The sequence below is a fragment of the Rhinatrema bivittatum genome, unplaced genomic scaffold, assembly GCF_901001135.1.
Source record: "Rhinatrema bivittatum unplaced genomic scaffold, aRhiBiv1.1, whole genome shotgun sequence".
Classification (NCBI taxonomy): Eukaryota; Metazoa; Chordata; class Amphibia; order Gymnophiona; family Rhinatrematidae; genus Rhinatrema; species Rhinatrema bivittatum.
In genome coordinates this window covers 73,016-99,709 of record NW_021821160.1, presented here as the reverse complement: position 1 = coordinate 99,709, position 26,694 = coordinate 73,016, and the positions used below count along the sequence as shown (strand labels likewise).

Below are 26,694 nucleotides of genomic sequence, written 5' to 3'. Positions count from 1 at the left end.
TTTGGCACCGGTCTGACGTGTGGTTTCCAGACTTTGCACCATGGAGTTGGGTGACGCTGGGAAGCTTTCTGTCTGAGGAATCCCTTGCAAGCTGCAGGTACCATGGACAAAGCAACCGAGATGATGAGCATTTTTCCAGACTGAAATTAGAGGCAATTAAGTAGTAGTCTGAGTGCTTCCCCTTTCATTCCTTCTGCCCTTTTCACTCCTGTAGAGCATGGATAGGTCTCACCGCAGGCACTGACTAACGACTGCTTGTCCTAGTGCGTGGCTACTGGGCTTGGCCCTTGACGGCATCCTTGATGTCTACAGAAGTGGCTCCCTTTTTGAGTACATTTTTGAAGAGGTTTCATGTGTAAAATAGCAGATACATGCATAAGTAGCAGGTATTAGCGCACATGCAACGCGCGAATGCATTTTTTTGTTTCACGCGCACTGGTGGAAAAAAAGAGTAGCCTAGGGCATTCTGGGACGGAGTCAAGAAGTATGCACCATTTACGCGTACACATTATCTGACTTCATACTCTTTTGAACCTGCTAATTCACTAGCACAGGTGAACCTGGTCTTGTCTATTGGCTGCAGTTTTTGGGTGGGAGGTCAGTGGATCTGGGGGAATTTGGAGTGAAGTGCTAGAAGGTCTTGCTGAACTGGAGGCAGATCGGGTGAATTAATGGAGGTATCGGCAAACTGGTGATTTCAAGCACATGCATATACTTTAACATAGACCTGCCTCCGTGTATACGTCAGGGTTTTTATGTGTGTATGTTATCAGTTTTTTTGCATGCACAGTATACGCACGTGTGTTTACAAAATAGGTAGAGTACATGCTTTCATTGCATTGCAGATATTCACGTGTACTGAGACATACGGTAGATGCGTACTTTGAGAGCAGAACCTCGTTGCGTTTTATGTTCAAATAGTTTGATTAAGCAAAATAACAAAAAACCGCTGCACAGTTTAGAAAGCAGTAGGATAAATCTTCTTGCGAACACTTGCGCGTGCAAATCCAGTGCCGCAAATAGGCGTGAAAGTTAGGGTGCCCGAGTTTGGGCCAAGGATAGGATTCAGGCAGCACTTGGGCCTCTGCCTGTAGAGACCTGAGATGCTACATGGATACAGTGTGGGACTGAAGGCCCTGATGGTGTCCTCCACCAAATAATCAGAAGGAGGAGGAGGCTGAGAGTGCAGGACAGTTTTAGGATAAGTAACAGCCCCGGCATCTCTCTATTTTTCATCATTTATGTAATGTGGCATGGTACAAACCTGTCAATTAGGCGTGGAGAAACGGGAGGGAGGGAGCGAGAGGGTTAGCCCTATGGCAGGGGACAGGGTAGGAGAGGGGGCGTGAGCGGGCACAGGTGAGGGACAGTCCCAGCAGAGGGAGGCACAAATCATTCTCTGCATTCCTCAGGTGTTAATTTTGTTGCTGTCAGACCAGTTTTTCAGTTTCATGGTTCCCTCCCGCAGGAGAAGAGAAAGTTAGAAGGAATGTGTGGTGTGGAGGAGGCAGTGGTGCCGGAGGCATGTGAGCTCTTTCCGTGGGCGCTCCTATAGCGTGGTTGAAGGCTTCTTAGAGGGACATGGCTACCCTTCCCTGCCTGGCCACAGATCGCTTCTGAAAAGTGGCACCTGGCTACGTGGCGGAGACTCCTGAATGAGCCACGCAAGCTTGAACAGGGACCTGTGACCTGGTGCAGCGGATGAGCAGAATCTGAAGCCCATCTCTCACAGGCTATCGAGAGCTATTACTTGGGAGAAAGATCCCTTTATCATGAAGGAAATCGCTTTAAAAAAAATGGCATTTTTTGAGATTATAACTGAAGAAAAAAATATAAAAATATTCTTTCCTTGCCTCTATTATGAGAACCTTTTCCTGTTAGGGCTGTCAAGAAGTTGCACCAGTGAGTGTTAGGGGAGATATGGTCAGTGGTAAACCCCGGGAGCAGGCAGTGGGTATAATGGAGGGATGAACAACTGATAAATCCCTGGAGCAGGCAGTAAGAATTGGGGAGGGATGATCACTGGTAAATCCCAGGAGTGGGTGGCAGGTATTGCGGAGATGTGATCCGTAGTAAATCCCGGGAGTAGACAGTGGGTAGTGGGGGAGGCTGTGATCTGTAGTAAATCCCAGGAGTAGACAGTGGGTACTGGGGAGGGCGTGATCTGTAGTAAATCCCAGGAGTAGACAGTGGGTACTGGGGGAGGGCGTGATCCATAGTAAATCCCAGGAGTAGACAGTGGGTACTGGGGGAGGGCGTGATCTGTAGTAAATCCCAGGAGTAGACAGTGGGTACTGGGGAGGGCGTGATCTGTAGTAAATCCCAGGAGTAGACAGTGGGTACTGGGGGAGGGCGTGATCCGTAGTAAATCCCAGGAGTAGACACTGGGTACTGGGGGAGGGCGTGATCCGTAGTAAATCCCAGGAGCAGACAGTGGGTACTGGGGGAGGGCGTGATCCGTAGTAAATCCCAGGAGTAGACAGTGGGTACTGGGGAGGGCGTGATCTGTAGTAAATCCCAGGAGCAGACAGTGGGTACTGGGGAGGGCGTGATCTGTAGTAAATCCCAGGAGCAGACAGTGGGTACTGGGGAGGGCGTGATCTGTAGTAAATCCCAGGAGCAGACAGTGGGTACTGGGGAGGGCGTGATCTGTAGTAAATCCCAGGAGCAGACAGTGGGTACTGGGGAGGGCGTGATCTGTAGTAAATCCCAGGAGCAGACAGTGGGTACTGGGGAGGGCGTGATCTGTAGTAAATCCCAGGAGCAGACAGAGGGTACTGGGGAGGGCGTGATCTGTAGTAAATCCCAGGAGCAGACAGTGGGTACTGGGGGAGGGCGTGATCTGTAGTAAATCCCAGGAGCAGACAGTGGGTACTGGGGAGGGCGTGATCTGTAGTAAATCCCAGGAGCAGACAGTGGGTACTGGGGAGGGCGTGATCTGTAGTAAATCCCAGGAGCAGACAGTGGGTACTGGGGAGGGCGTGATCTGTAGTAAATCCCAGGAGTAGACAGTGGGTACTGGGGGAGGGGCGTGATCCGTAGTAAATCCCAGGAGTAGACACTGGGTACTGGGGGAGGGCGTGATCCGTAGTAAATCCCGGGAGTAGACGGTGGGTACTGGGGGAGGGCATGATCCGTAGTAAATCCCAGGAGTAGACGGTGGGAACTGGGGGAGGGCGTGATCCGTAGTAAATCCCAGGAGTAGACGGTGGGTACTGGGGGAGGGCGTGATCCGTAGTAAATCCCGGGAGTAGACGGTGGGTACTGGGGGAGGGCGTGATCCGTAGTAAATCCCGGGAGTAGACGGTGGGTACTGGGGGAGGGCGTGATCCGTAGTAAATCCCGGGAGTAGACGGTGGGTACTGGGGGAGGGCGTGATCCGTAGTAAATCCCGGGAGTAGACGGTGGGTACTGGGGGAGGGCGTGATCCGTAGTAAATCCCAGGAGTAGACGGTGGGTACTGGGGGAGGGCGTGATCCGTAGTAAATCCCAGGAGTAGACGGTGGATACTGGGGGAGGCTGTGATCCCTGGTAGATTCCCAGAGTGTCAGTTGGTATAGGGACAGATTGTTGCTTAGGAAAGGCTGTTCTTGTAAATGAATCTTTCTGAGGTTTTTACTGGCAGCATTATAATGTGAACCTAGGAGATGCAGCACTACAGTGACTCTGTAGCAACATGACAGGGCTTGGGGCTGTGTATTTTCCGGTAGTGTGCATTGCGTTGCATGCCGGTTCTGGTTGCAGCAAAAGTGTTGAAGGCTGTTGCCGGATCCCAGTCAAGCAAACAGGGTGGTGCAGTCCTGTTGCGTGCAGAGATTTGTAGTTCTGATTTTCTTTGGGAAATCAGTGGTGCGCATCAGATCCTACCTCTCCATGCATGGCGCGGGGAGGGGCCGGTGGGGGAACAGGACTGTATCAGCCTCTTTGGATGAGCTTGAAGGGAGGCATCAGCCCAAGGTTGAATTTGGGCAACCTAGAGTGGTCAACATTAACCCTGCAGCTTCTAAGCTCTCTGCATAGCCTGACTGTCCAGACACAGACCGCACTATTTGCGTACCCCCGTGGTTTCCTCTTCGATCCAGGTGTGTGCCTGGGATATGATTTTATGGCTGTGCTTCTGGGCTTACAGCCCTGGGCATGCGCGTGGCTTGGGAAGGCAGACGGCTGCTTACATGGTTTATAAGAATAACTTTTCAAGCACCTAATCTGGTCTACCCTCTGACCGGAGCATTCTGCTTTCAAGGCCACCTGTATTTTTACCCTAAGGATGTACATAACATTTTCATGGAAGGGGACTGATGAAGTGAGGAGGACCCAGTAGGCTGCATTTAAATCGTAGATCCTGGCTCTTCCTGATCATAACCTGGTTCCTCTAATAAATACACTTCCTGAAGCCTCTGAGGGTTTTGCCTGGGTGTCCTGAGTAGGCTGTGAGCTCCCCAGGGAAGGAACAGTTTCTTGCACGTATCTGCCTAGTGGTGCTGTAGACGTGTGAGGCAAGCCTTAGGGGCGTGAGGGAGCTGCTATAGCAGGGTCCGAGGCTGGCAACGGGAGGCGTCAGGAAGAGGCGGTCGCAGGGTCCAAGGCCAGCGAGGGGAGGCATGAGGGAGACTGTATCGCAGTGCGCAAGAAGCAGTGATTGAGGATAAGATGATGGAATGAGGCCAGTGTGGACGCTGACGCAATTCCTGCAGCTCCTCTTGCTCTTCAGAGCCGGTCATGATCTTCGCAGTGGAGAAAGAGAGAGAAATTTGAGCAGTGTGGAAAGTTCATAGATGGTTCAGGGCTGGATTTAAGATTATGGCACCCACAGGCGGAGCTGCGCCAGCAGTGACTCTTGGAATCTGTACTGGCACACGGCCCCGGAGGAAGCGGAAGTAGGTTCCTCTTTGGCCTGGATATTTGATGCCTTCAAAATTTGGTACCCTGGGCATTTGGCTATGTTGCCTGTTTGCAAACCTGGGCCTGCCTTGCCTCCTGTTCTGCCCTCCCTCCCACCTTGTCCCTCCTGCTCTCTCTTGCGCCCTCGTTAATGTGCTTTGCGCGGTCCCGATTTCCATTTCGAGGCTTGCGTTCCGCTCCTCTGTCAAAGATCTCAGTTCTTAGTTCCTAGCTACCTCCGATGGCCTTTTCTGGTTTGTGTGACTGTAATTTTTTAACTTGTTTCGCTAATTTTGTTAAACAGCTCTTTCTTGTCAACTTTCAGTTAGTACAGAGTAAAACCGCACTGGGCCTGACTCGCGGCGGGACCGGAGCAGGAGCTGCGTGCGGGCACTAGGCCCAGCCTGTCCCTCCTCTCACACCTTCTGTGCCACCACAGTGACCTCCTCCCACTGTGCTGAGCTGTGGGGCTCTCTGCTGAGGAGGGCTGGGTATCCATGCACCTCTCTAACCACAGAAAACTTCAGGAGCTTTCCTTCAAATGACGGGGTGAGGGGTGAGGTTGACTCCTTCCAGACATCCATGCGCTCTCAGAGGATTCAGCAAGTTCTAATGCGAGAGGAGAATTCAGGGTGGGCGGCTGAGGGCCTGGCTGGACTGATTCTGTTTACCCCCGTCGCTAATGATGTCAGAGTGGGAGAGGGGCAGGGCAAATGCAGTCTATTTGTGCATTTGCCCCACCCCTAAGTTACGTTCCTGGCTGGCTGGTGTCCCCAGCTGAGAGAATAACTTTTCAAGGAGCGTGGAGGACGGGGTGTAGCAGATACCAGAGGTCAGGCAGAACGCCTTTGCTCACAGACGGGTTCAGCCAGTTTCCTCTGTTTACTCAACAGAGACATGACAGTTCACCATGGCAAAATGTGCAGCACCACTAATCCCACAGAGATAGAGACCTACCTATAGGAACCCCGTGTCGGGCCCATAGATCTATAGCCCTGCGGAGACATAGGGACCTGTCTATAGTGTCAGACCTATGGTATATATAGATCCAAATAGAGACCTTCCTATAGATCTATAGCCCTGTGGAGATATAGGGACCTATCTATAGAGTCAGACCTATGGTATATATAGATCCAAATACATAGAGACCTGCCTATAGGAACCCCGTGTCAGGCCCATAGATCTATAGCCCTGCGGAGATATAGGGACCTATCTATAGAGTCAGACCTATGGTATATATAGATCCAAATACATAGAGACCTGCCTATAGGAACCCCATGTCGGGCCCATAGATCTATAGCCCTGCAGAGATATAGGGACCTATCTATAGAGTCAGACCTATGGTATATATAGATCCAAATACATAGAGACCTGCCTATAGGAACCCTGTGTCGGGCCCATAGATCTAAAGCCCTGCAGAGATATAGGGACCTATCTATAGAGTCAGACCTATGGTATATATATAGATCCAAATAGAGACCTTCCTATAAATCTATAGCCCTGCGGAGATATAGGGACCTATCTATAGAGTCAGACCTATGATATATATAGATCCAAATAGAGACCTTCCTATAGATCTATAGCCCTGTGGAGATATAGGGAACTGTCTATAGTGTAACACCTATTATATATATAGATCCAAATACATAGAGACCTGCCTATAGGAACAGAGACATAGGTGTGACGGGGCTATGCCAATCACTAACATTATCCCTATGTCATTTTTCTATTTAGGGGCAGTAGAAGGGGTTTTGATCTTTTTGGGGGATAGGTGTTTTGGGGGATACTAATTGAAGAGACTTGTATTTTTTATAGTTGAATTACAGTTGACGAGCTTGATCTTTTTTAACCCAGTTGGGATATTTCTGCTTGCTCCCAGATTCTCAGCAGCAACTCCTTAAAGATCTCGTGCACCGGGACCACCACAGTCTCATTAGGAGCCTCCATGAATTGGAGGATTTCCAGCATCTTGTGTCTGGCATCCTCCTCCGTTATTATTGTAAGTGAAAAGGGATGGCCTCAGCCATCGCCCATACAAAATCTGCGAAGGAGACCTCCTTTGCTCATCTAGAGGAGACGGTTCTAAGGGGAGACCCTCAGAGGAGGATTCTCCAGTGCTGTACCCCCAGGGGTCATATGGGGCCTCGTCCTCACTGTAGTCCACAGGGGATGGAGCCATAGGCCCTTGTCCAGAGGCCTGGGCACTTGTGCTGGCCCTGGCAGCGGTGGATGGGGGCTGCAGGCCACGGTGTCCATGCAAGCCTCGATGGAACTTCATCCTTGGAGGAATTGGCAACAAGTACCATATAGGTCGGGGGGAAGTATGGGTGCCCCACCAGGCATCGATGGCCTCCTGGGAACCGGCGCCAACTGGTTGGGTGAAAATTCCGATGAGCGCACTGAGCCACTCCAGCAGGGTGAGGCCAGGCACCGACACAGTCGCTGCTGCCAGTTTGGCGCCCTGCAACGCCCGCTCTACCTACCGCCAGCTGAATTCTGCGGTCCAACTCCTCCTCGAAAGTTGCCGATGCCAAAACTGACTGAGAGGCAGGAGGGGGTGGCCAGATCTTCCTCGGATCCCCGAGGTGGATTGGTGATTGGCACCAGGACCGGTGGAGACCGTCGAGGACACCCCCCCCCGGCATCAATGGAGGATGGGGGCTTCTTGTCGTGGGGTCACTACGGGGGCATCACAGCAGGAGCCGGTGCCGATGCTTCCTTGGTGCTTAGCCTGGTCTTTTCCCAGTGCTAAGGTGAATAATGATAACCTGATGTCCTCCACCTGGAAGAGACCGATGAGGGGCTGGTCCCCGGCACCCCTATCCATCGACGGTATCAATGGAGCTGATGGCCCTGCCGACATCAATGAGTGTAAGAGCATCTTCTTGGGGTATGTTGGAATAAAGGAGACTAAGCCTAGGGTAACAAAATAGAATAAAGATTGAGGAATTCTTAAATCTTGTAAAGTAAGAATTAAGTGTGCAGAATCTCATATATATGAACGGCTAATGGGGAAACGGCCTATCTTGACTGTCCATCCACACAACTCCCTTTCACTCCCTCCGAGATCCCCCGTGCTTATCCTAAAATTCAGATTCTGTCTGTCTTTCTCTCCTTCACCTGCATGAGGAGGCTGTTCCATGCGTCCACCACCCTCTCTGTAAAGAAATATATTCTTGGCTTACTCTTGAGTTTACCCCATTTCATCCTCCTCTAATCAACTTTCTCTGTTCCACCCCCTCCCTGCTAATTCACACTGTCTGTCTCCCACACCACCTCCACCACCTTTCCCCCTGCCCCCGGGGCTGACCCCAGCACTCCCTTTGCTCCCATCCCCCTATAAGTCACAGCTCACAGACTTCTGCCTCCTCACTCTGTTGCGTCCGTCGGTCCTAGACGGCTTCGCCCCGTTTGCCTCACCTTGTCCACGGCTCCTCCCGCTTCCCTTGGGAAAATGGCTGCTGCCACGTCTGCAAGCCGCCTTCTCTGGCGTCCCCGGAACGGCTATGGTGCTGCCTCCCGCCATGCTCCTCCCAAGGCTCTACTATGGTGCGAACCTCGGGGCCGTCCCCCTCAAGTGATGTCACGCCATCCGGGTATTTAGCCTACCTTTACATGCTAGCTAATCGAGTTAGCAAGGATTGGTCTCGGCCGGTCCTGCTGCCGCTGGAAGCTCTCTCTCTGCCCTTCGAGGTATTGCTAACCTGGGTACCCGCTCCTCGGGTGCCTTACTGGGATCAGGTACTCGCTCCTCAAGGGCCTGCTCTCGCTGCCTCGGTGCCTGCACTAGCTTCTTCAACCTGGTGGAATCGCATACCTACAGTAACCATCTACAGGCCGATACATTGGAGCGCACTGTTAGCCGGCATTTGGATGCGCGTTTTGGACGCGCTAGCTTTACCCCTTATTCAGTAAGGGGTAGTAGCACGTTGAAAACGCGCGTCCACCCCCCCTCCCCCCCGAACCTAATAGCGCCCGCAACATGCAAATGCATGTTGATAGCCCTATTAGGTATTCCCGCGCGATTCAGTAAGCAAAATGTGCAGCCAAGCCACACATTTTACTTTCAGAAATTAGCGCCTACCCAAAGGTCGGCGATAATTTCTCCGGGCACCGGGAAAGTGCACAGAAAAGCAGTAAAATTGCTTTTCTGTGCACCCTCTGACTTAACATTATGGCGATATTAAGTCTGAGGTCCCGAAAGTTTAAAAAAGTTAAAAAAAAAAATAATTTTGAAATAGGCCCGAGGCTCGCGGTTTGAAAACTGGACGCTCAATTTTGCCGGCGTCCGGTTTCTGAACCCGTGGCTGTCAGCGGGCTCGAGAACCAACGCCGGCAAAATTGAGCGTCTGCTGTCAAACCCGCTGACAGCCGCCGCTCCTGTCCAAAAGGAGGCGCTAGGGACGCGCTAGTGTCCCTAGCACCTCTTTTTACCGCAGGGCCTAATTTAAATAAATGTTTTTACTGTATCGCGCACACAGGAGAGTGTTCTGTGCGCGCGCCGGGTGCTCGCCCGCTCTCCCGCGTTTTTTACTGTATCGGCCCGAGTGTGAGTAATCTAACTCTCAGTCTGTCTCATCCACAGTACTGCATTACTGGGAGGTCTACACCAGAATTCCCCTTTACCAATGGGGTGAGAAGGGTTCCCTCTGCAGAGGGTCCTGAGACTGCTACAGCCAGACTACCTCACTACTGCCACCTCTGGTGGTACACTTCAAGCTGTATAATAAAAGTACTAACACCGTGTTTGTGCGTGCTGCGTTTAGCCCAGTACTGCGGTGCCTCACGGGGCTCCTCCCCGTGGACGTGGTTATCTGCCTCAGTACCCAAGAATCCACCCAAACACCGCTTAACCATAACACACTCTACCCTCAGCAGAGCCCCAAGTCCTGGACTCACAGCCGCAGTGTGTGTGCTTCAGGCTTACTTCTCCCCTACCTGCAGGCTTACTGAAGGGGAGGGAGTGACTGGAGCAGTAAACGGAGAGGCCCTGAGCTTCTAGGCATTTCCCTGGAAACTGTAAATCAATGCACATTTCCCGAGACTTCCAAGGTATATTCATTCTGTGTAGAAACGTCTTCTTCTGCTCTGGGTCTTGCTCTGACGAACCCAAATCTGATGCTTTTTCCTCGCGCGCCGCCGACGCCATCATGAAAGCACGCTTGCTGCAGACTCGCCACTGCTCGTGTGTGCCCCAGCAGGAGATGGGCGAGAGACTCCTCCATTGGTCCAGGAGTAACTGGACTGTCTGCGAGTGACGCTTTGCACTTCCCAATGTGAACACGGCGGGATGTGACTCCATATTTAATCCTGCAGCCGCCCTCCCTGTGTGGAGGTTTTCATGTTCACCAGCAGAATGAGCCACGCTGCTCCCTTTGTCTCCTCTCGCAGAGGCGGGATGGGTTTCCCCAGCCGGGCCGCCCTCGTGGCTCTCCTCCCTCTGAGGCTCATGATTTGGGTTCCCCCAGCCACGCTGCTCCCTTTGTCTCCTCTCGCAGAGGCGGGATGGGTTTCCCCAGCCGGGCCGCCCTCATGGCTCTCCTCCCTCTGAGGCTCATGATTTGGGTTCCCCCAGCCACGCTGCTCCCTTTGTCTCCTCTCGCAGAGGCGGGATGGGTTTCCCCAGCCGGGCCGCCCTCGTGGCTCTCCTCCCTCTGAGGCTCATGATTTGGGTTCCCCCAGCCACGCTGCTCCCTTTGTCTCCTCTCGCAGAGGCGGGATGGGTTTCCCCAGCCGGGCCGCCCTCGTGGCTCTCCTCCCTCTGAGGCTCATGATTTGGGTTCCCCCAGCCACGCTGCTCCCTTTGTCTCCTCTCGCAGAGGCGGGATGGGTTTCCCCAGCCGGGCCGCCCTCGTGGCTCTCCTCCCTCTGAGGCTCATGATTTGGGTTCCCCCAGCCACGCTGCTCCCTTTGTCTCCTCTCGCAGAGGCGGGATGGGTTTCCCCAGCCGGGCCGCCCTCGTGGCTCTCCTCCCTCTGAGGCTCATGATTTGGGTTCCCCCAGCCACGCTGCTCCCTTTGTCTCCTCTCGCAGAGGCGGGATGGGTTTCCCCAGCCGGGCCGCCCTCGTGGCTCTCCTCCCTCTGAGGCTCATGATTTGGGTTCCCCCAGCCACGCTGCTCCCTTTGTCTCCTCTCGCAGAGGCGGGATGGGTTTCCCCAGCCGGGCCGCCCTCGTGGCTCTCCTCCCTCTGAGGCTTATGATTTGGGTTCCCCCAGCCACGCTGCTCCCTTTGTCTCCTCTCACAGAGGCGGGATGGGTTTCCCCAGCCGGGCCGCCCTCGTGGCTCTCCTCCCTCTGAGGCTCATGATTTGGGTTTCCCCAGCCGCGCTGCCCCTGTGGCTCTTCCTTTCAGAGGTTTATAGGATGGGGCTCCTTCAGCCACATTGTTCCCATGAGTCTCCTCTCTCTGAGGCTCATGGGATGCTTTCTCCCTCCTGTGCTTTGAATATTCACGTATAATTTGACTCTAACAGTGTGCATTGTAACTTATTCTGGGTTCTTTTCTTGCTTTTAGCTCCTGGATGTGCCGTGACGATCAAGGAGCTCAGTACCGAGACCATTTACAAGGCCCAAGGGGAGACTGTGCAAATGATGTGCTCCTATGCCCTGGACCCTTCCGAGACTGGGAATCTGGACATCGAGTGGGCTTTAATGAACACTGACCCTACCGCTCTGGACACCGTGGTAAGCCTTCCGACCCCGGGCGGGGCCCCAGCCATCTGCGGAAAGGGCCTGGCAGGCTGCAGGGGAGCCATGGCTCATGCTCTAGGGTGGGCCGGGCCCCTCTCCCCCCTTTCACTGTGGCACTAAAGCGCTGAGAGCGGGAGTGGTACGGCGGCAGCCACAGGTCCTGGGTTCTGTATCACAGGTGATGAGGCAATCTGCCGCCCCCCCCCCCCGTTTGCTGCTCTTCACAATTAGCTCCAAGGATACTGTCACTTCATTTCCTCCTTTCTAGCAAGAATGCTGGGGGGGGGGGGGGGGGGCGCATGCTGTCGAGGAGGAAAAATGTTTACAATACAGAACAGCCGGAACAAGGTTATACATACAGGGTACCCAGAGAACATCAAAGTGCATGAAATCTAGATTACCGAATGGAAAAGTAAACTAGAATCTTTTTTCCCCCCCCCCCCATAATATCTTTATTCATTTAAGAAGAAGTAACCCAAATACAAATACATGCCATGTCCTGAGCAAACACCGAGCAAATTAAACCTTAAAAGAAGAGCAGCGGCCATTATTATACAGTCAGATCACAGCCACATCGAAAACGCACGACCCTCCAATCCCTCCCCACCCCCCATGGTGTGACCTAAGCAGAGCCCTATAACCAAACTATCGGGAGCTGCTCCCCTCAGTTAGGAGCTGGATGGACCATCCACCTCACTATTGGGATGTGTCAGAGGAAATGTAACCTTTAAAGCGGGAGGCAGACTATCAATGACCCCCCCCCCCCCCACCCCATTCGCTGGGGAGGCTTCTACTGCTCTTCCCTCCAAAACCCATGCGCCATGTAGGAAAATCCATCGACGGCAGTGCTGTCGTTTCTGCCCGCCACGTGGCCAATGTGGGAGCCTCTCCCACCACCCATCTGCACAGTCTCCAGCAATGCACAAAACTCTTTGTCAAGAACGCCATCTCCGAACATATCTCCAAAGTACACAATGTTGCTTGCGCCGGGATTTAGAGAGCAGGCATTAAGAAACACAGTGAAGCAGGGGTTCCCAAATCTGTCCCGGAGGACCCCCAGCCAGGCAGCTTTTCAGGATGTGCACAATGAATATCCACGAGATAAGTTTGCATGCAATGGAGTCAGCATGTGCAATCTTATCTCCTGCATGCTCATTGTGGATAACCTGAAAAGCCGACTGCCTTCCCCGTGGGCAGGTTTGGGAAACACTGCCTTAAAAGTAATTCGGTTCTACTTTTGATGGATTTCAAATGTAAGGCGCAATACTGACTTTCACCACTAGAGGTCTCCACAGTGAGTAAAAGATGGAAACGCTAGAAGTGACCACGTGAAGGTCAATGGTCAGTGGTGTGGCGAGTGGGAAGTTAGCCAGGTGAAGTTAACTTTGGTTGGGATATTCGGGGAAACTGAACCGGCTAAGTACCCCAGCTGAAGATACTCAGCTAAAGTTATCCATGTAACTTTTTTCACTCACCGGGCTTTTAAATATTGAAAAAAAACCAACAACCCACCCCTAGAATGCCGAGCAGGCGCCGACCTGTGTGTTTCTCGCCAGATCATGACGTACATGGACAAGCAGGTCATCTCGAAGGCACCCCCGGGGCTGCAGCAGCGGCTCCACTTCTCGGCGCAAGATCCGAGCCAGGGAGACGCCTCCATCATCATCACCTACCTGGAGGTGAAGGACACTGGCACGTACGAGTGCAAAGTGAAGAAGAACCCGGGGCTGGCCAGCAGGAAGGTCACAGTCAATGTGCTAGGTACGATTTAGGGGCCTCGGCCCTCAGTACGGCGTACGGGCCAGGTACGATCCTCTCCCCCCCCCCCCCCCATTCCCCCTACCAGCGCTGGGGGAGGGACGGGCACCCTTTCCTTCTCTCCTGTATTTCAGCGCTGGGGGAGGGTCGGGCACCCTTTCCTTCTCTCCTGTATCTCAGCGCTGGGGGAGGGACGGGCACCCTTTCCTTCTCTCCTGTATTTCAGCGCTGGGGGAGGGACGGGCGCCCTTTCCTTCTCTCCTGTATATCAGCGCTGGGGGAGGGACGGGCGCCCTTTCCTTCTCTCCTGTATCTCAGCGCTGGGGGAGGGACGGGCGCCCTTTCCTTCTCTCCTGTATCTCAGCGCTGGGGGAGGGACGGGCGCCCTTTCCTTCTCTCCTGTATATCAGCGCTGGGGGAGGGACGGGCACCCTTTCCTTCTCTCCTGTATTTCAGCGCTGGGGGAGGGACGGGCACCCTTTCCTTCTCTCCTGTATTTCAGCGCTGGGGGAGGGACGGGCGCCCTTTCCTTCTCTCCTGTATCTCAGCGCTGGGGGAGGGTCGGGCGCCCTTTCCTTCTCTCCTGTATCTCAGCGCTGGGGGAGGGACGGGCGCCCTTTCCTTCTCTCCTGTATCTCAGCGCTGGGGGAGGGTCGGGCGCCCTTTCCTTCTCTCCTGTATCTCAGCGCTGGGGGAGGGATGGGCACCCTTTCCTTCTCTCCTGTATTTCAGCGCTGGGGGAGGGACGGGCACCCTTTCCTTCTCTCCTGTATCTCAGCGCTGGGGGAGGGACGGGCACCCTTTCCTTCTCTCCTGTATCTCAGCGCTGGGGGAGGGACGGGCGCCCTTTCCTTCTCTCCTGTATTTCAGCGCTGGGGGAGGGACGGGCGCCCTTTCCTTCTCTCCTGTATTTCAGCGCTGGGGGAGGGACGGGCACCCTTTCCTTCTCTCCTGTATCTCAGCGCTGGGGGAGGGACGGGCGCCCTTTCCTTCTCTCCTGTATCTCAGCGCTGGGGGAGGGTTGGGCGCCCTTTCCTTCTCTCCTGTATTTCAGCGCTGGGGGAGGGACGGGCGCCCTTTCCTTCTCTCCTGTATATCAGCGCTGGGGGAGGGACGGGCACCCTTTCCTTCTCTCCTGTATCTCAGCGCTGGGGGAGGGACGGGCGCCCTTTCCTCCTCTCCTGTATTTCAGCGCTGGGGGAGGGACGGGCACCCTTTCCTTCTCTCCTGTATATCAGCGCTGGGGGAGGGACGGGCACCCTTTCCTTCTCTCCTGTATCTCAGCGCTGGGGGAGGGTCGGGCGCCCTTTCCTTCTCTCCTGTATTTCAGCGCTGGGGGAGGGACGGGCACCCTTTCCTTCTCTCCTGTATTTCAGCGCTGGGGGAGGGACGGGCACCCTTTCCTTCTCTCCTGTATCTCAGCGCTGGGGGAGGGACGGGCGCCCTTTCCTTCTCTCCTGTATATCAGCGCTGGGGGAGGGTCGGGCGCCCTTTCCTTCTCTCCTGTATTTCAGCGCTGGGGGAGGGACGGGCGCCCTTTCCTTCTCTCCTGTATCTCAGCGCTGGGGGAGGGACGGGCGCCCTTTCCTTCTCTCCTGTATCTCAGCGCTGGGGGAGGGACGGGCGCCCTTTCCTTCTCTCCTGTATATCAGCGCTGGGGGAGGGACGGGCACCCTTTCCTTCTCTCCTGTATTTCAGCGCTGGGGGAGGGACGGGCACCCTTTCCTTCTCTCCTGTATTTCAGCGCTGGGGGAGGGACGGGCGCCCTTTCCTTCTCTCCTGTATATCAGCGCTGGGGGAGGGACGGGCGCCCTTTCCTTCTCTCCTGTATTTCAGCGCTGGGGGAGGGACGGGCGCCCTTTCCTTCTCTCCTGTATTTCAGCGCTGGGGGAGGGACGGGCGCCCTTTCCTTCTCTCCTGTATTTCAGCGCTGGGGGAGGGACGGGCGCCCTTTCCTTCTCTCCTGTATTTCAGCGCTGGGGGAGGGACGGGCGCCCTTTCCTTCTCTCCTGTATCTCAGCGCTGGGGGAGGGTCGGGCGCCCTTTCCTTCTCTCCTGTATTTCAGCGCTGGGGGAGGGACGGGCGCCCTTTCCTTCTCTCCTGTATATCAGCGCTGGGGGAGGGACGGGCGCCCTTTCCTTCTCTCCTGTATCTCAGCGCTGGGGGAGGGACGGGCGCCCTTTCCTTCTCTCCTGTATTTCAGCGCTGGGGGAGGGACGGGCGCCCTTTCCTCCTCTCCTGTATCTCAGCGCTGGGGGAGGGACGGGCACCCTTTCCTCCTCTCCTGTATTTCAGCGCTGGGGGAGGGACGGGCACCCTTTCCTTCTCTCCTGTATCTCAGCGCTGGGGGAGGGACGGGCACCCTTTCCTCCTCTCCTGTATCTCAGCGCTGGGGGAGGGACGGGCACCCTTTCCTTCTCTCCTGTATCTCAGCGCTGGGGGAGGGACGGGCACCCTTTCCTTCTCTCCTGTATTTCAGCGCTGGGGGAGGGACGGGCACCCTTTCCTTCTCTCCTGTATCTCAGCGCTGGGGGAGGGACGGGCGCCCTTTCCTTCTCTCCTGTATTTCAGCGCTGGGGGAGGGTCGGGCACCCTTTCCTTCTCTCCTGTATTTCAGCGCTGGGGGAGGGTCGGGCACCCTTTCCTTCTCTCCTGTATTTCAGCGCTGGGGGAGGGACGGGCACCCTTTCCTTCTCTGGGGAGGGACGGGCACCCTTTCCTTCTCTCCTGTATCTCAGCGCTGGGGGAGGGACGGGCACCCTTTCCTTCTCTCCTGTATTTCAGCGCTGGGGGAGGGGCGGGCGCCCTTTCCTTCTCTCCTGTATTTCAGCGCTGGGGGAGGGGCGGGCGCCCTTTCCTTCTCTCCTGTATTTCAGCGCTGGGGGAGGGACGGGCGCCCTTTCCTTCTCTCCTGTATCTCAGCGCTGGGGGAGGGACGGGCGCCCTTTCCTTCTCTCCTGTATTTCAGCGCTGGGGGAGGGACGGGCACCCTTTCCTTCTCTCCTGTATTTCAGCGCTGGGGGAGGGTCGGGCACCCTTTCCTTCTCTCCTGTATATCAGCGCTGGGGGAGGGACGGGCGCCCTTTCCTTCTCTCCTGTATCTCAGCGCTGGGGGAGGGACGGGCGCCCTTTTCTTCTCTCCTGTATATCAGCGCTGGGGGAGGGTTGGGCGCCCTTTCCTTCTCTCCTGTATCTCAGCGCTGGGGGAGGGACGGGCGCCCTTTCCTCCTCTCCTGTATTTCAGCGCTGGGGGAGGGACGGGCACCCTTTCCTCCTCTCCTGTATCTCAGCGCTGGGGGAGGGACGGGCGCCCTTTCCTTCTCTCCTGTATTTCAGCGCTGGGGGAGGGACGGGCGCCCTTCCTTCTCTCCTGTATCTCAGCGCTGGGGGAGGGACGGGCACCCTTTCCTTCTCTCCTGTATCTCAGCGCTGGGGGAGGGACGGGCACCCTTTCCTTCTCTCCTGTATATCAGCGCTGGGGGAGGGACGGGCACCCTTTCCTCCTCTCCTGTATCTCAGCGCTGGGGGAGGGACGGGCGCCCTTTCCTCCTCTCCTGTATCTCAGCGCTGGGGGAGGGACGGGCGCCCTTTCCTCCTCTCCTGTATCTCAGCGCTGGGGGAGGGACGGGCGCCCTTTCCTCCTCTCCTGTATCTCAGCGCTGGGGGAGGGACGGGCGCCCTTTCCTTCTCTCCTGTATCTCAGCGCTGGGGGAGGGACGGGCGCCCTTTCCTTCTCTCCTGTATTTCAGCGCTGGGGAGGGACGGGCACCCTTTTCTTCTCTCCTGTATATCAGCGCTGGGGGAGGGTTGGGCGCCCTTTCCTTCTCTCCTGTATCTCAGCGCTGGGGGAGGGGCGGGCGCCCTTTCCTTCTCTCCTGTATTTCAGCGCTGGGGGAGGGACGGGCGCCCTTTCCTTCTCTCCTGTATTTCAGCGCTGGGGGAGGGACGGGCACCCTTTCCTCCTCTCCTGTATCTCAGCGCTGGGGGAGGGACGGGCACCCTTTCCTTCTCTCCTGTATATCAGCGCTGGGGGAGGGACGGGCGCCCTTTCCTTCTCTCCTGTATCTCAGCGCTGGGGGAGGGACGGGCGCCCTTTCCTTCTCTCCTGTATCTCAGCGCTGGGGGAGGGACGGGCACCCTTTCCTCCTCTCCTGTATCTCAGCGCTGGGGGAGGGACGGGCGCCCTTTCCTTCTCTCCTGTATTTCAGCGCTGGGGGAGGGACGGGCACCCTTTCCTTCTCTCCTGTATCTCAGCGCTGGGGGAGGGACGGGCACCCTTTCCTTCTCTCCTGTATCTCAGCGCTGGGGGAGGGACGGGCGCCCTTTCCTTCTCTCCTGTATTTCAGCGCTGGGGGAGGGACGGGCGCCCTTTCCTTCTCTCCTGTATCTCAGCGCTGGGGGAGGGACGGGCACCCTTTCCTTCTCTCCTGTATCTCAGCGCTGGGGGAGGGACGGGCACCCTTTCCTTCTCTCCTGTATTTCAGCGCTGGGGGAGGGACGGGCGCCCTTTCCTTCTCTCCTGTATTTCAGCGCTGGGGGAGGGACGGGCACCCTTTCCTCCTCTCCTGTATTTCAGCGCTGGGGGAGGGACGGGCACCCTTTCCTCCTCTCCTGTATTTCAGCGCTGGGGGAGGGACGGGCGCCCTTTCCTTCTCTCCTGTATTTCAGCGCTGGGGGAGGGACGGGCGCCCTTTCCTTCTCTCCTGTATCTCAGCGCTGGGGGAGGGACGGGCGCCCTTTCCTTCTCTCCTGTATTTCAGCGCTGGGGGAGGGACGGGCGCCCTTTCCTTCTCTCCTGTATCTCAGCGCTGGGGGAGGGACGGGCACCCTTTCCTCCTCTCCTGTATTTCAGCGCTGGGGGAGGGAAGGGCACCCTTTCCTTCTCTCCTGTATCTAAGCGCTGGGGGAGGGACGGGCACCCTTTCCTTCTCTCCTGTATTTCAGCGCTGGGGGAGGGACGGGCACCCTTTCCTTCTCTCCTGTATCTCAGCGCTGGGAGAGGGACGGGCGCCCTTTCCTTCTCTCCTGTATTTCAGCGCTGGGGGAGGGACGGGCGCCCTTTCCTTCTCTCCTGTATCTCAGCGCTGGGAGAGGGACGGGCACCCTTTCCTTCTCTCCTGTATCTCAGCGCTGGGGGAGGGACGGGCGCCCTTTCCTTCTCTCCTGTATCTCAGCGCTGGGAGAGGGACGGGCGCCCTTTCCTTCTCTCCTGTATCTCAGCGCTGGGGGAGGGACGGGCGCCCTTTCCTTCTCTCCTGTATCTCAGCGCTGGGAGAGGGACGGGCGCCCTTTCCTTCTCTCCTGTATTTTGGGAGAGGGACGGGCACCCTTTCCTTCTCTCCTGTATCTCAGCGCTGGGGGAGGGACGGGCACCCTTTCCTTCTCTCCTGTATCTCAGCGCTGGGGGAGGGACGGGCGCCCTTTCCTTCTCTCCTGTATCTCAGCGCTGGGAGAGGGACGGGCACCCTTTCCTTCTCTCCTGTATCTCAGCGCTGGGGGAGGGACGGGCGCCCTTTCCTTCTCTCCTGTATCTCAGCGCTGGGGGAGGGACGGGCGCCCTTTCCTTCTCTCCTGTATCTCAGCGCTGGGAGAGGGACGGGCGCCCTTTCCTTCTCTCCTGTATATCAGCGCTGGGTGGCGAGTGGCCGCCCCGGCTTACCCTCTGCGTTTTATTCTCTCCAGTGAAGCCATCCAAACCCCAGTGCTGGGTGGACGGAGAGCAGGCGGAAGGCAAGGACGTGACCCTGAAGTGCAAGTCGGACCAGGGGTCCCCACCCCTCACCTACAAGTGGGAGAAAATATCTGGGGACAGCACCACCGTGCCGCCCTCTATGAACGCAGGTATGGGGACGGGGGTGGGGAGGGCTTTCTGCATAGGAATAGCTGTGGGAATTGCCCCTATGAAGGCAACGGGGCGTTTTTGAAGGTGGCACTTGTGAGATTTTATTTCAGATTCAGAGGACGTCTGACTGGATGCGTTTCTGCTGCGGCTCTCCACGTCTGACTGACGCAGGAGCTTCTGAAAATGCAAGGCCTTAAGCCTCCTGAACATCTTCTTTTATTGCTGTTTCCAGTTCCTCGGCCTGCGTTGGTCTCGGCTCCTCTTCAACAACTTCCGCCGGGGTTGTGGGGCATCGCGCCCTTGGCGGTAGAGTCTCCAGCTCGCCCCAGGCTGATCAAAGGCAGCCCCTGCCACGGGCGTTCACCTCAGCATCTGCTCGGTCAGACAGCGCCTAAGCATTCACGTGGCAGAGAGTCGCCAAGCCAGAACCCCCGTCACCCACGGGGAACCTCCGGGCCCCGCGACCCCTGGGGGTGACCGCTAAAAAGAGTAATAGCGGGCAGAAGCTCTCAGGTTTCATCAAGCTCGCAGAGAAACGGATCGACTTTTGGATAACACCGGCTAACTGCCACTCCCCTTGCGCCAGTCAAAGACTGCAAAAAAAAAAAAACCCAACAACAATCCTCCCTCTCAGGATGAGGCCCACGCAGGAAAAAAAGACCGTGAGACGAAGACACTCCAGTACTCTTCTGCCCTCACCTAAACTGAGGCGGCAGGGGGAGACCAAAGTGCCCAGAAGTGAGGTAACATCGCAGAGGTACACGTGGACGAGCGGCCCGCGCGGTTCTGGGCCCTGCTGCACTGCCTAGACTGGCCTGGGTATCTTTAACCTCGTCCGGGAGGAGCGAGGGTCCTGGCCCCGCAGAGCATGAAGCAGGGGCGAACCCCAGGGTGTCCTGCGCCCGACTCCAGGCGTATTCCTGCGTCCAGGCAGGCAAGGAGGAGGTCCAGCTCTTTGCCCCAGAGCATCCTCTGCTCTCTCCCGTCTCCTGCGCTTAGGAGCGGTGGGGAGAGGGTCCGGCATAGGAGCAGCAGGTACGAAGGCTGCTCCCCATCTCAGGGGTCTTATTCCTTCTCCCCCCCCCCCCCCCCCCCCCAATACCCTTAACCCAGCTCCACCAACGGGATGTGCAATCTGGTGTGAGGGGGAGGAGGGGATTCACAGATTGGGGAAGGTAAGCGGCGACAGCTGAGCGACCTCTGGGGAGCGCGATGACTTCTGGTCCCCTGACACCCCCCCCCCCCCCACACACACACACATACACACACACACGCTACCCCTCCTTCACTGCTTCATTCACGCTCCTTGGGCCTGCAGGGGAATCGCCTCCGGCTACTCTGCCCCTCTTCCTTCAGGGGTCTTCCAGGTGCTCCTGAGGCGTTTATTCCCTCTGCCCGCCCTCGCCTCCTGGGTGGTCACTCTCTCCCTTCCTTTCTGACCCTTCAGCTTCAGGCAGCCCCTTACATCATCAGGGGGCGCCCTCCCGATGGATAGAGCAGGTGCAGGCAGCCCCTTACATCATCAGAGGGCGCCCTCCCGATGGAGAGAGCAGGTGCAGGCAGCCCCTTACATCATCAGAGGGCGCCCTCCCGATGGAGAGAGCAGGTGCAGGCAGCCCCTTACATCATCAGGGGGCGCCCTCCCGATGGAGAGAGCAGGTGCAGGCAGCCCCTTACATCATCAGGGGGCGCCCTCCCGATGGAGAGAGCAGGTGCAGGCAGCCCCTTACATCATCAGGGGGGCGCCCTCCCGATGGAGAGAGCAGGTGCAGGCAGCCCCTTACATCATCAGGGGGCGCCCTCCCGATGGAGAGAGCAGGTGCAGGCAGCCCCTTACATCAGAGGGCGACCTCCCGATGGAGAGAGCAGCTGCAGGCAGCCCCTTACATCATCAGGGGGCGCCCTCCCGATGGAGAGAGCAGCTGCAGGCAGCCCCTTACATCATCAGAGGGAGCCCTCCCGATGGAGAGAGCAGGTGCAGGCAGCCCCTTACATCATCAGAGGGAGCCCTCCCGATGGAGAGAGCAGGTGCAGGCAGCCCCTTACATCATCAGAGGGAGCCCTCCCGATGGAGAGAGCAGGTGCAGGCAGCCCCTTACATCATCAGAGGGCGCCCTCCCGATGGAGAGAGCAGGTGCCAGCTGGTCCCAAGCGGCAGACACTGCAGCAGCAGTGGTTTCCTGGAGCTGATCCTTTGGGGGTCCTCCTCCATGTTTTGGGGAGATTGAGAGCAAGGTATTCTCCTCCTGGGGGGGGGTTGGGGGCTACTTTCCCTACCTCTCGTTCAGGGGCCACAAAACCCTGATCATCCCTGGGGGTTGTCACCTGCCGGCAGCCCCTCATCGCTTTCTAGTGGGGAGGGGAAAGGGGACGCCAGGAAGTCCGTCCCTCCCCCCGATTCTCAGCCTGTAAGGCAGTTTCACTGATTAGTGGGGGACCTGAGGGCACCGTGTGACTGCTGCCTGGGGCTTCCTGGCCGCCTTCTGACCCCGCTCCTCTCCCCTGGCTCCCTTCTTGGCATAATAAAAAAAAAAGAAACTTGGGGTCTGAAAAGAAGGAGAAGAGAAAAACGAAACTACAAAAACCAGAAAATAACCTCTTCCCTTCTGAAAAGGGGAGCGGAGCGAGCTGGGGCTACCGTTAGTTCCCAAGACAACTGGAAAACCACCAAATACGCAAACTAGCAAAAAAAAAAAAAAAAGGAAGCAGTGAGCAACAGCATCAGCAGAACTCTCCTCCATGGCTGGAGACCTAATCCCCCCACAGAATCCTCCTCCCTCCACCCGAGGAATCGACGGCTGCAGCCCAGGCCTCAGTAGAGGCCAAGAGAGGCCTGGGAGCAGCAGCAGCAGAGGACGACCCAACAAGTTGATCCAGTCCTGATTCTGCATGGACTTGCGGTTCTGATTATCTGAAGGGCATGAATGAGACAATCGGAACTACATCTCCCTGCATGCAACAGGGCAAAACCAAGACTGGGTCAATCTGGGGTGGAGCTGGCAACCCTACTCCGGGAAAGCATTTCGTCCTGGTCACCTTCTTGAGGTGGCCGGCTCACACGTCCCCCGTCGCCCCCCGTACAAGGCTCTGGCAAGCCTTGCTGCAGCAGGGACCCAGGCTTAGAGCTTAGGGTAACGATGGCTGAGCCAGTCCTGTTTATACCCCATGGCACCTAGGACAATGCGGATCCCTGCATGCCATTGGGTAAAACAAGGACTGGATCAACCTATCCGGGGCTATGATCCCCATCATTTTGTCTGGCATTGCTCATGGATCTCTCTCTGGGTCATGTTTCTTATCCAGATCAATAGCAAACAGCAAAAGTATCTTGACTCTTAAACCCCCCATCTAATATCTGGTTCTTTCCCATCGGGCAGTGGTTTTTGGATTGCAATGTCATAACCCCAGCCCACCCAAGAGGGTTTTAGTGCGCGCACAGGCCCTTTGCCGGCAGGAGTGCAGATCCCTGTACCGACCCAACGCCTCTTAACATCACCGTAACCACCCCCCAGATCTCCCCCTTGCAAACTTGCAGCTGTTGTACCACTGGCCGTGCCTGTTCAGTCTCCCGTTCTGTGCAGCCCGGAGACCCCAGCCTCTGAAGCACAGGCCGTCGCTTCTCCTCTCCTCCTCCATAGGAGCTTTGCTAACAGCCCAGGGACAGCACAGTTCAGGCCGCAGAAGTCACCGCGTGCCAAGGTTTCTTCGCAGTAGGGGGAAGGAGCTGCCTTACTCTGGGGGGGGGGGGGGGGGGGATGTTATCTCAACATGGCCCTCGCACTTGGGCAGTCTGATCTGGGGTCAAGTTAAAACTGCAAACTCAGGCCTTGCTTTCCTCACCATTTTGTTTCTGATGCCTGCAGGAATCTTAAACGGAGACCTTTTAATTCGAAATAACAGCAAGGCGTACGCGGGGACTTACCGGTGCTCGGCGGTGAACAACGTGGGACATGACGAATGCACCGTCATCCTCTCTGCCTCAGGTGAGCGCCTGAGGCACATGCAGAGGCCTGGGTGCCAGGGCAGACGCAGGCCTCGGCCCGCCATGTACACGGGCGGAGAACGGGGCGCCCCATAGTGTCGCGTGCAGGCTCGCAAATCCAGGGGTGCCACATGACCACGTGCGGGCAGGGGAACGCCAGGTGCACGCCCACACCCAGACCAGTCAGGGGGGGTGAAGGGTGGAGGCGTGTGTATAAACGCGCGCACGTGCCAGAATCTGAGCTTGCCGCGCTCGTGGATATATGGGGGATGGGGGGGGCGCAAATCCTCACCTGGACCCTGATTACTTTAGTTCAAGGTTCCTGGATAGAAACCCAGTGGGGAGCCAAGGTCCGCGTCGGTGAGAAGCGCCTGAGCACAGTGTGGAAGGGGAGAGGTACACCCCAGCGCCGAACCCAGGACTTTGCTCCTCCGTATTCTGTCCTGGGGGAGCTGCCACCACAGATCATTACACGCTTAGCCGGGACCACCCCACGCTCCTTGGCAGGCGAGAGAATGTCATCCACTTCTGTGCTCTGCGACGACCCCTCGGGCTGTGCAGGAGATAAGAGAGTAATGTGGCGTCTTATCGATTTTTTTTCCTCCTCTGGGCCTATAGGTGGGAATCGCGTGGGGATCATCGTCGGTGCTGTCTTGGGCGCCCTGCTGCTCCTCCTCCTCCTCCTGCTCCTTATCTGGTGTCTGATCTGCTGCTGCAACAAGAAGCGATATGAGAAGGAGATAGCAAACGACATCAGGTAAGCGCGGTCCCGGTAGACGAGGGAGGAGGGATGCGAATAGGGGGGGGGGTTCTCACCGCTTACTGTGCACTTCTGCGGCAGCGACAGACTTGCAGCCCCTGGCCCACACCCATCGGCCCCGCTGCCACGTCCACGCTCTCGTGCAACGTGGTAGCAATGGCCCGCAGCTGGGGAAGCTCTCCAGCCGCGATGCTGATCGCTCGTGGCTGTATAAAAAGTTGGCTTCGTACTGCAGATTCATTAGCAAAGTGCAAGCAGCAGGCAGGCCTCCCTCCCCGGACCGATGGGACATGACTGCACAGCTTTCAGCGGCGGGACAGAAGGGGCCCCGGCGGCAGGGGCTGAGAGACTGAGATCGTGCCCAACGTCCCCTGGCTTCTGTCACGGCACGGGTGCAACGATCTCATTGGGAGGCACGAACGCAGCCAAAAAAATCCCTCCGTGCTCAGCTGACAGCCTGGAGATGCGTTCCTTGTTCACTGGAAGCCAGCTGGCCTCGTGCCTTGAAGCCCAGCCGTGCTTTGCTATACCAAGGAAGGAAGGCCCCGGCAGTGAACAAGACCTGCCTTCTGCTCCGGATGTGATCACAACGAGGCTTCAACCCCTCTGCCTGTGAGGCACAGAGGCCATGGCAGTAACTGAAGCGAATGCGGTGTCTTTGTAACGAAAGGCTTCGCCTTCGCCTGTGAAGCACAGAGGCAGGGAGGCCATGGCAGTGACTGAAGCGAATGCGGTGTCTTTGTAAGGAATAATGAGGAAGGAACTGGGGGAGGCTCAGGTCAGTAGAATGTTAACGGGGAGGAGGGTGGGTTTTATGGTGCGAGGCCAAGCTGGGCTGAAGGCAGACTGATCGCCAGCACGCCGAATCCACCTCCCCCCCTCTCTGATAGCACAATGGCGGTGAGCCAGTGGATGGTAAACCACTAAGCAGGAATCCTCTGGGGACAAAAAAAACACAAGGAAAGTTTACAGCTGCTGGCTGTATGCAATGTTTACACCTGAGGGAATGTTAACAGTGAATGACTCAAGGGAATGTTTGTTTACGGCTACCAATTATAGGAAAGGTTTACGGTGGTTGGCCTCGGGGGGGGGGGGGATGTGAGTTTACAGCCATAATTTTAGGGAATGTTTGCAGCCGCTGACTTTTGTTTCCTTCCCCTAGGGAGGATGTGGCGGCTCCGCCCAGCAACCCCAGCAGCCGTTTCAGCAGCATCCGCACGGCCATGGCCTACCGCCCCCACCACATCAGCTACTCCCTGCGCAAGAAGTACAACGCGGCCTCCACCGAGGACCAGAGCCATCCCAACCAGGCGGGGCGGGCGTCCAGCCGCGGAAGCAGTGCCAGCAATGCCGCCTCTGCCCGGCCCGCGAGGGTGCCCAGCCAGAGGAGCGACGCCAGCAACGCCACTCCCACCCGGCCCACCACCGCCCTCGGCCCCACGAGCGACGCCGCCCCCCCCGTGCGCACCCCGGCGCCCGGCTACAGCAACCTTCCCAGCATCCACGTCAGGTCCCCCAGCTACACCCCGGACTCCGAGGGAGAGGCGTGCCCTGCCGGCGCCCTGCCCGGAGCCAGCCAGCTCACCCCCTACAACGTCACGCGGGTCGGCGGCGTGCCCGTCATGATACCCGCCCAGGCCAGGGAGGGGTTCCTGGTGTGAGGGAGAGAGCAGGAGCACAGGCTGCATGGACTCGTTTTTTTTTTTTAGGGCAGGAAGAGAAGACCCTTGGACAAACCTTTCCCATCTCATTTCTTGTACTCCAGTCCCCCCACAAACTGTTCTGCTGTCTCCGCAGACCCCTCCCTTCCTGAACGAGCTGTGATGTTCTTTGGTGACAGCCTTGTTTTTCCACTGTGCTCTTAAAATCTCGGGGGGGAGGGGGACGACCTCTTGGCTGTGCTCCCATTTTAGAATCCCTCGTTTTAATGGAATGAGACAGTGGGGACGGCCAGGGTGTGGGACGTGGGTCTGAGCTGTCCCGAACTAAGGCAGAACACTTTTTACATTTTTTTTTTTTTTTTTTGGCGGGCTGCGGATACAAAAAATTAAGCCCCCCCCCCCCCCCCTCCCCTTCCTCCCTGTCCCTGAGCTGCTGGGACGAGACACCTGCAGAGGCGAAAACGCAGCACAGCTGCCGCCCTGAGCAGGAGGCGGGAAGGTGAAGTGACTACTGCACAGTAACGCAAGGAAGAAGGAAATTCACCTGAAAGACTTGCAGGCCCCTTCCCGGAATAGCCAGTTCTATCGGCCAATCTTAGAATCCCCCCCCACCGGCACGATGCAGTTTTGTCCTCACAAGAGCATGGGAGAAATTGCCCCAAACACTCCCTGCCGGTGACCTCGCTTGCAATCAAAGCTTTTAAGCTAAAAAATCTGCCCAATCACATCTTTAAACCCTCACTCCCCCCCCCCCCAGCCCATAGAAAGGGCTTTCGCAGGTACAGGAGCGGGGATGACGCGGGGTTAATATAAATGCACAGAGACGGAGCCCGCCGCTGCCGTGGGGGAGAAAGCGAGCGAGTGGAGCGACGTCTGGCTTGCGAACCCAAAGGTGACGGCGTGACGACGCGACGCTGCGTCCCCGTGGCCATACCCGAAGGCGGAGCGGCGTGTTTACTCGGCGGGAGAGGCAGGCTCCACGGTCAGCTCGGTCCAAAAACGTTTGCCTAACAAATCCACGTGAATTCCAGAGGAAGGGGCATCCTGCACACAAGTCCACAACTGCCTTGTAGCTGCGGGCTGCGGCGTCTGCGGTTTGCTGGAGCAGCGGGCGACA

At 56.9% G+C, this 26,694-nt stretch overlaps 1 protein-coding gene across 1 annotated transcript; it reads left to right on the top strand.

The window, feature by feature from the left end:
* The first annotated feature begins 11,394 nt into the window (after positions 1-11,394).
* Positions 11,395-25,909, top strand: LOC115082496 (coxsackievirus and adenovirus receptor-like). Its single transcript, XM_029586725.1, has 6 exons — positions 11,395-11,567; positions 13,130-13,334; positions 19,015-19,173; positions 23,038-23,157; positions 23,775-23,913; positions 25,079-25,909. The coding sequence occupies exons 1-6, from the start codon at positions 11,472-11,474 to the stop codon at positions 25,575-25,577; spliced, it is 1,218 nt and encodes a 405-aa protein (XP_029442585.1). The 5' UTR covers positions 11,395-11,471; the 3' UTR covers positions 25,578-25,909.
* Positions 25,910-26,694: the final 785 nt, after the last annotated feature.

Coding starts and splice junctions, on each gene's coding strand:
- LOC115082496 (XM_029586725.1), top strand. CDS start 11,472: ATGATGTGCTCCTATGCCCTGGACCCTTCCGAGACTGGGAATCTGGAC. Junction 13,335..19,014: donor GGTCACAGTCAATGTGCTAG/GTACGATTTAGG, acceptor TATTCTCTCCAG/TGAAGCCATCCAAACCCCAG. Junction 23,914..25,078: donor GAGATAGCAAACGACATCAG/GTAAGCGCGGTC, acceptor TCCTTCCCCTAG/GGAGGATGTGGCGGCTCCGC.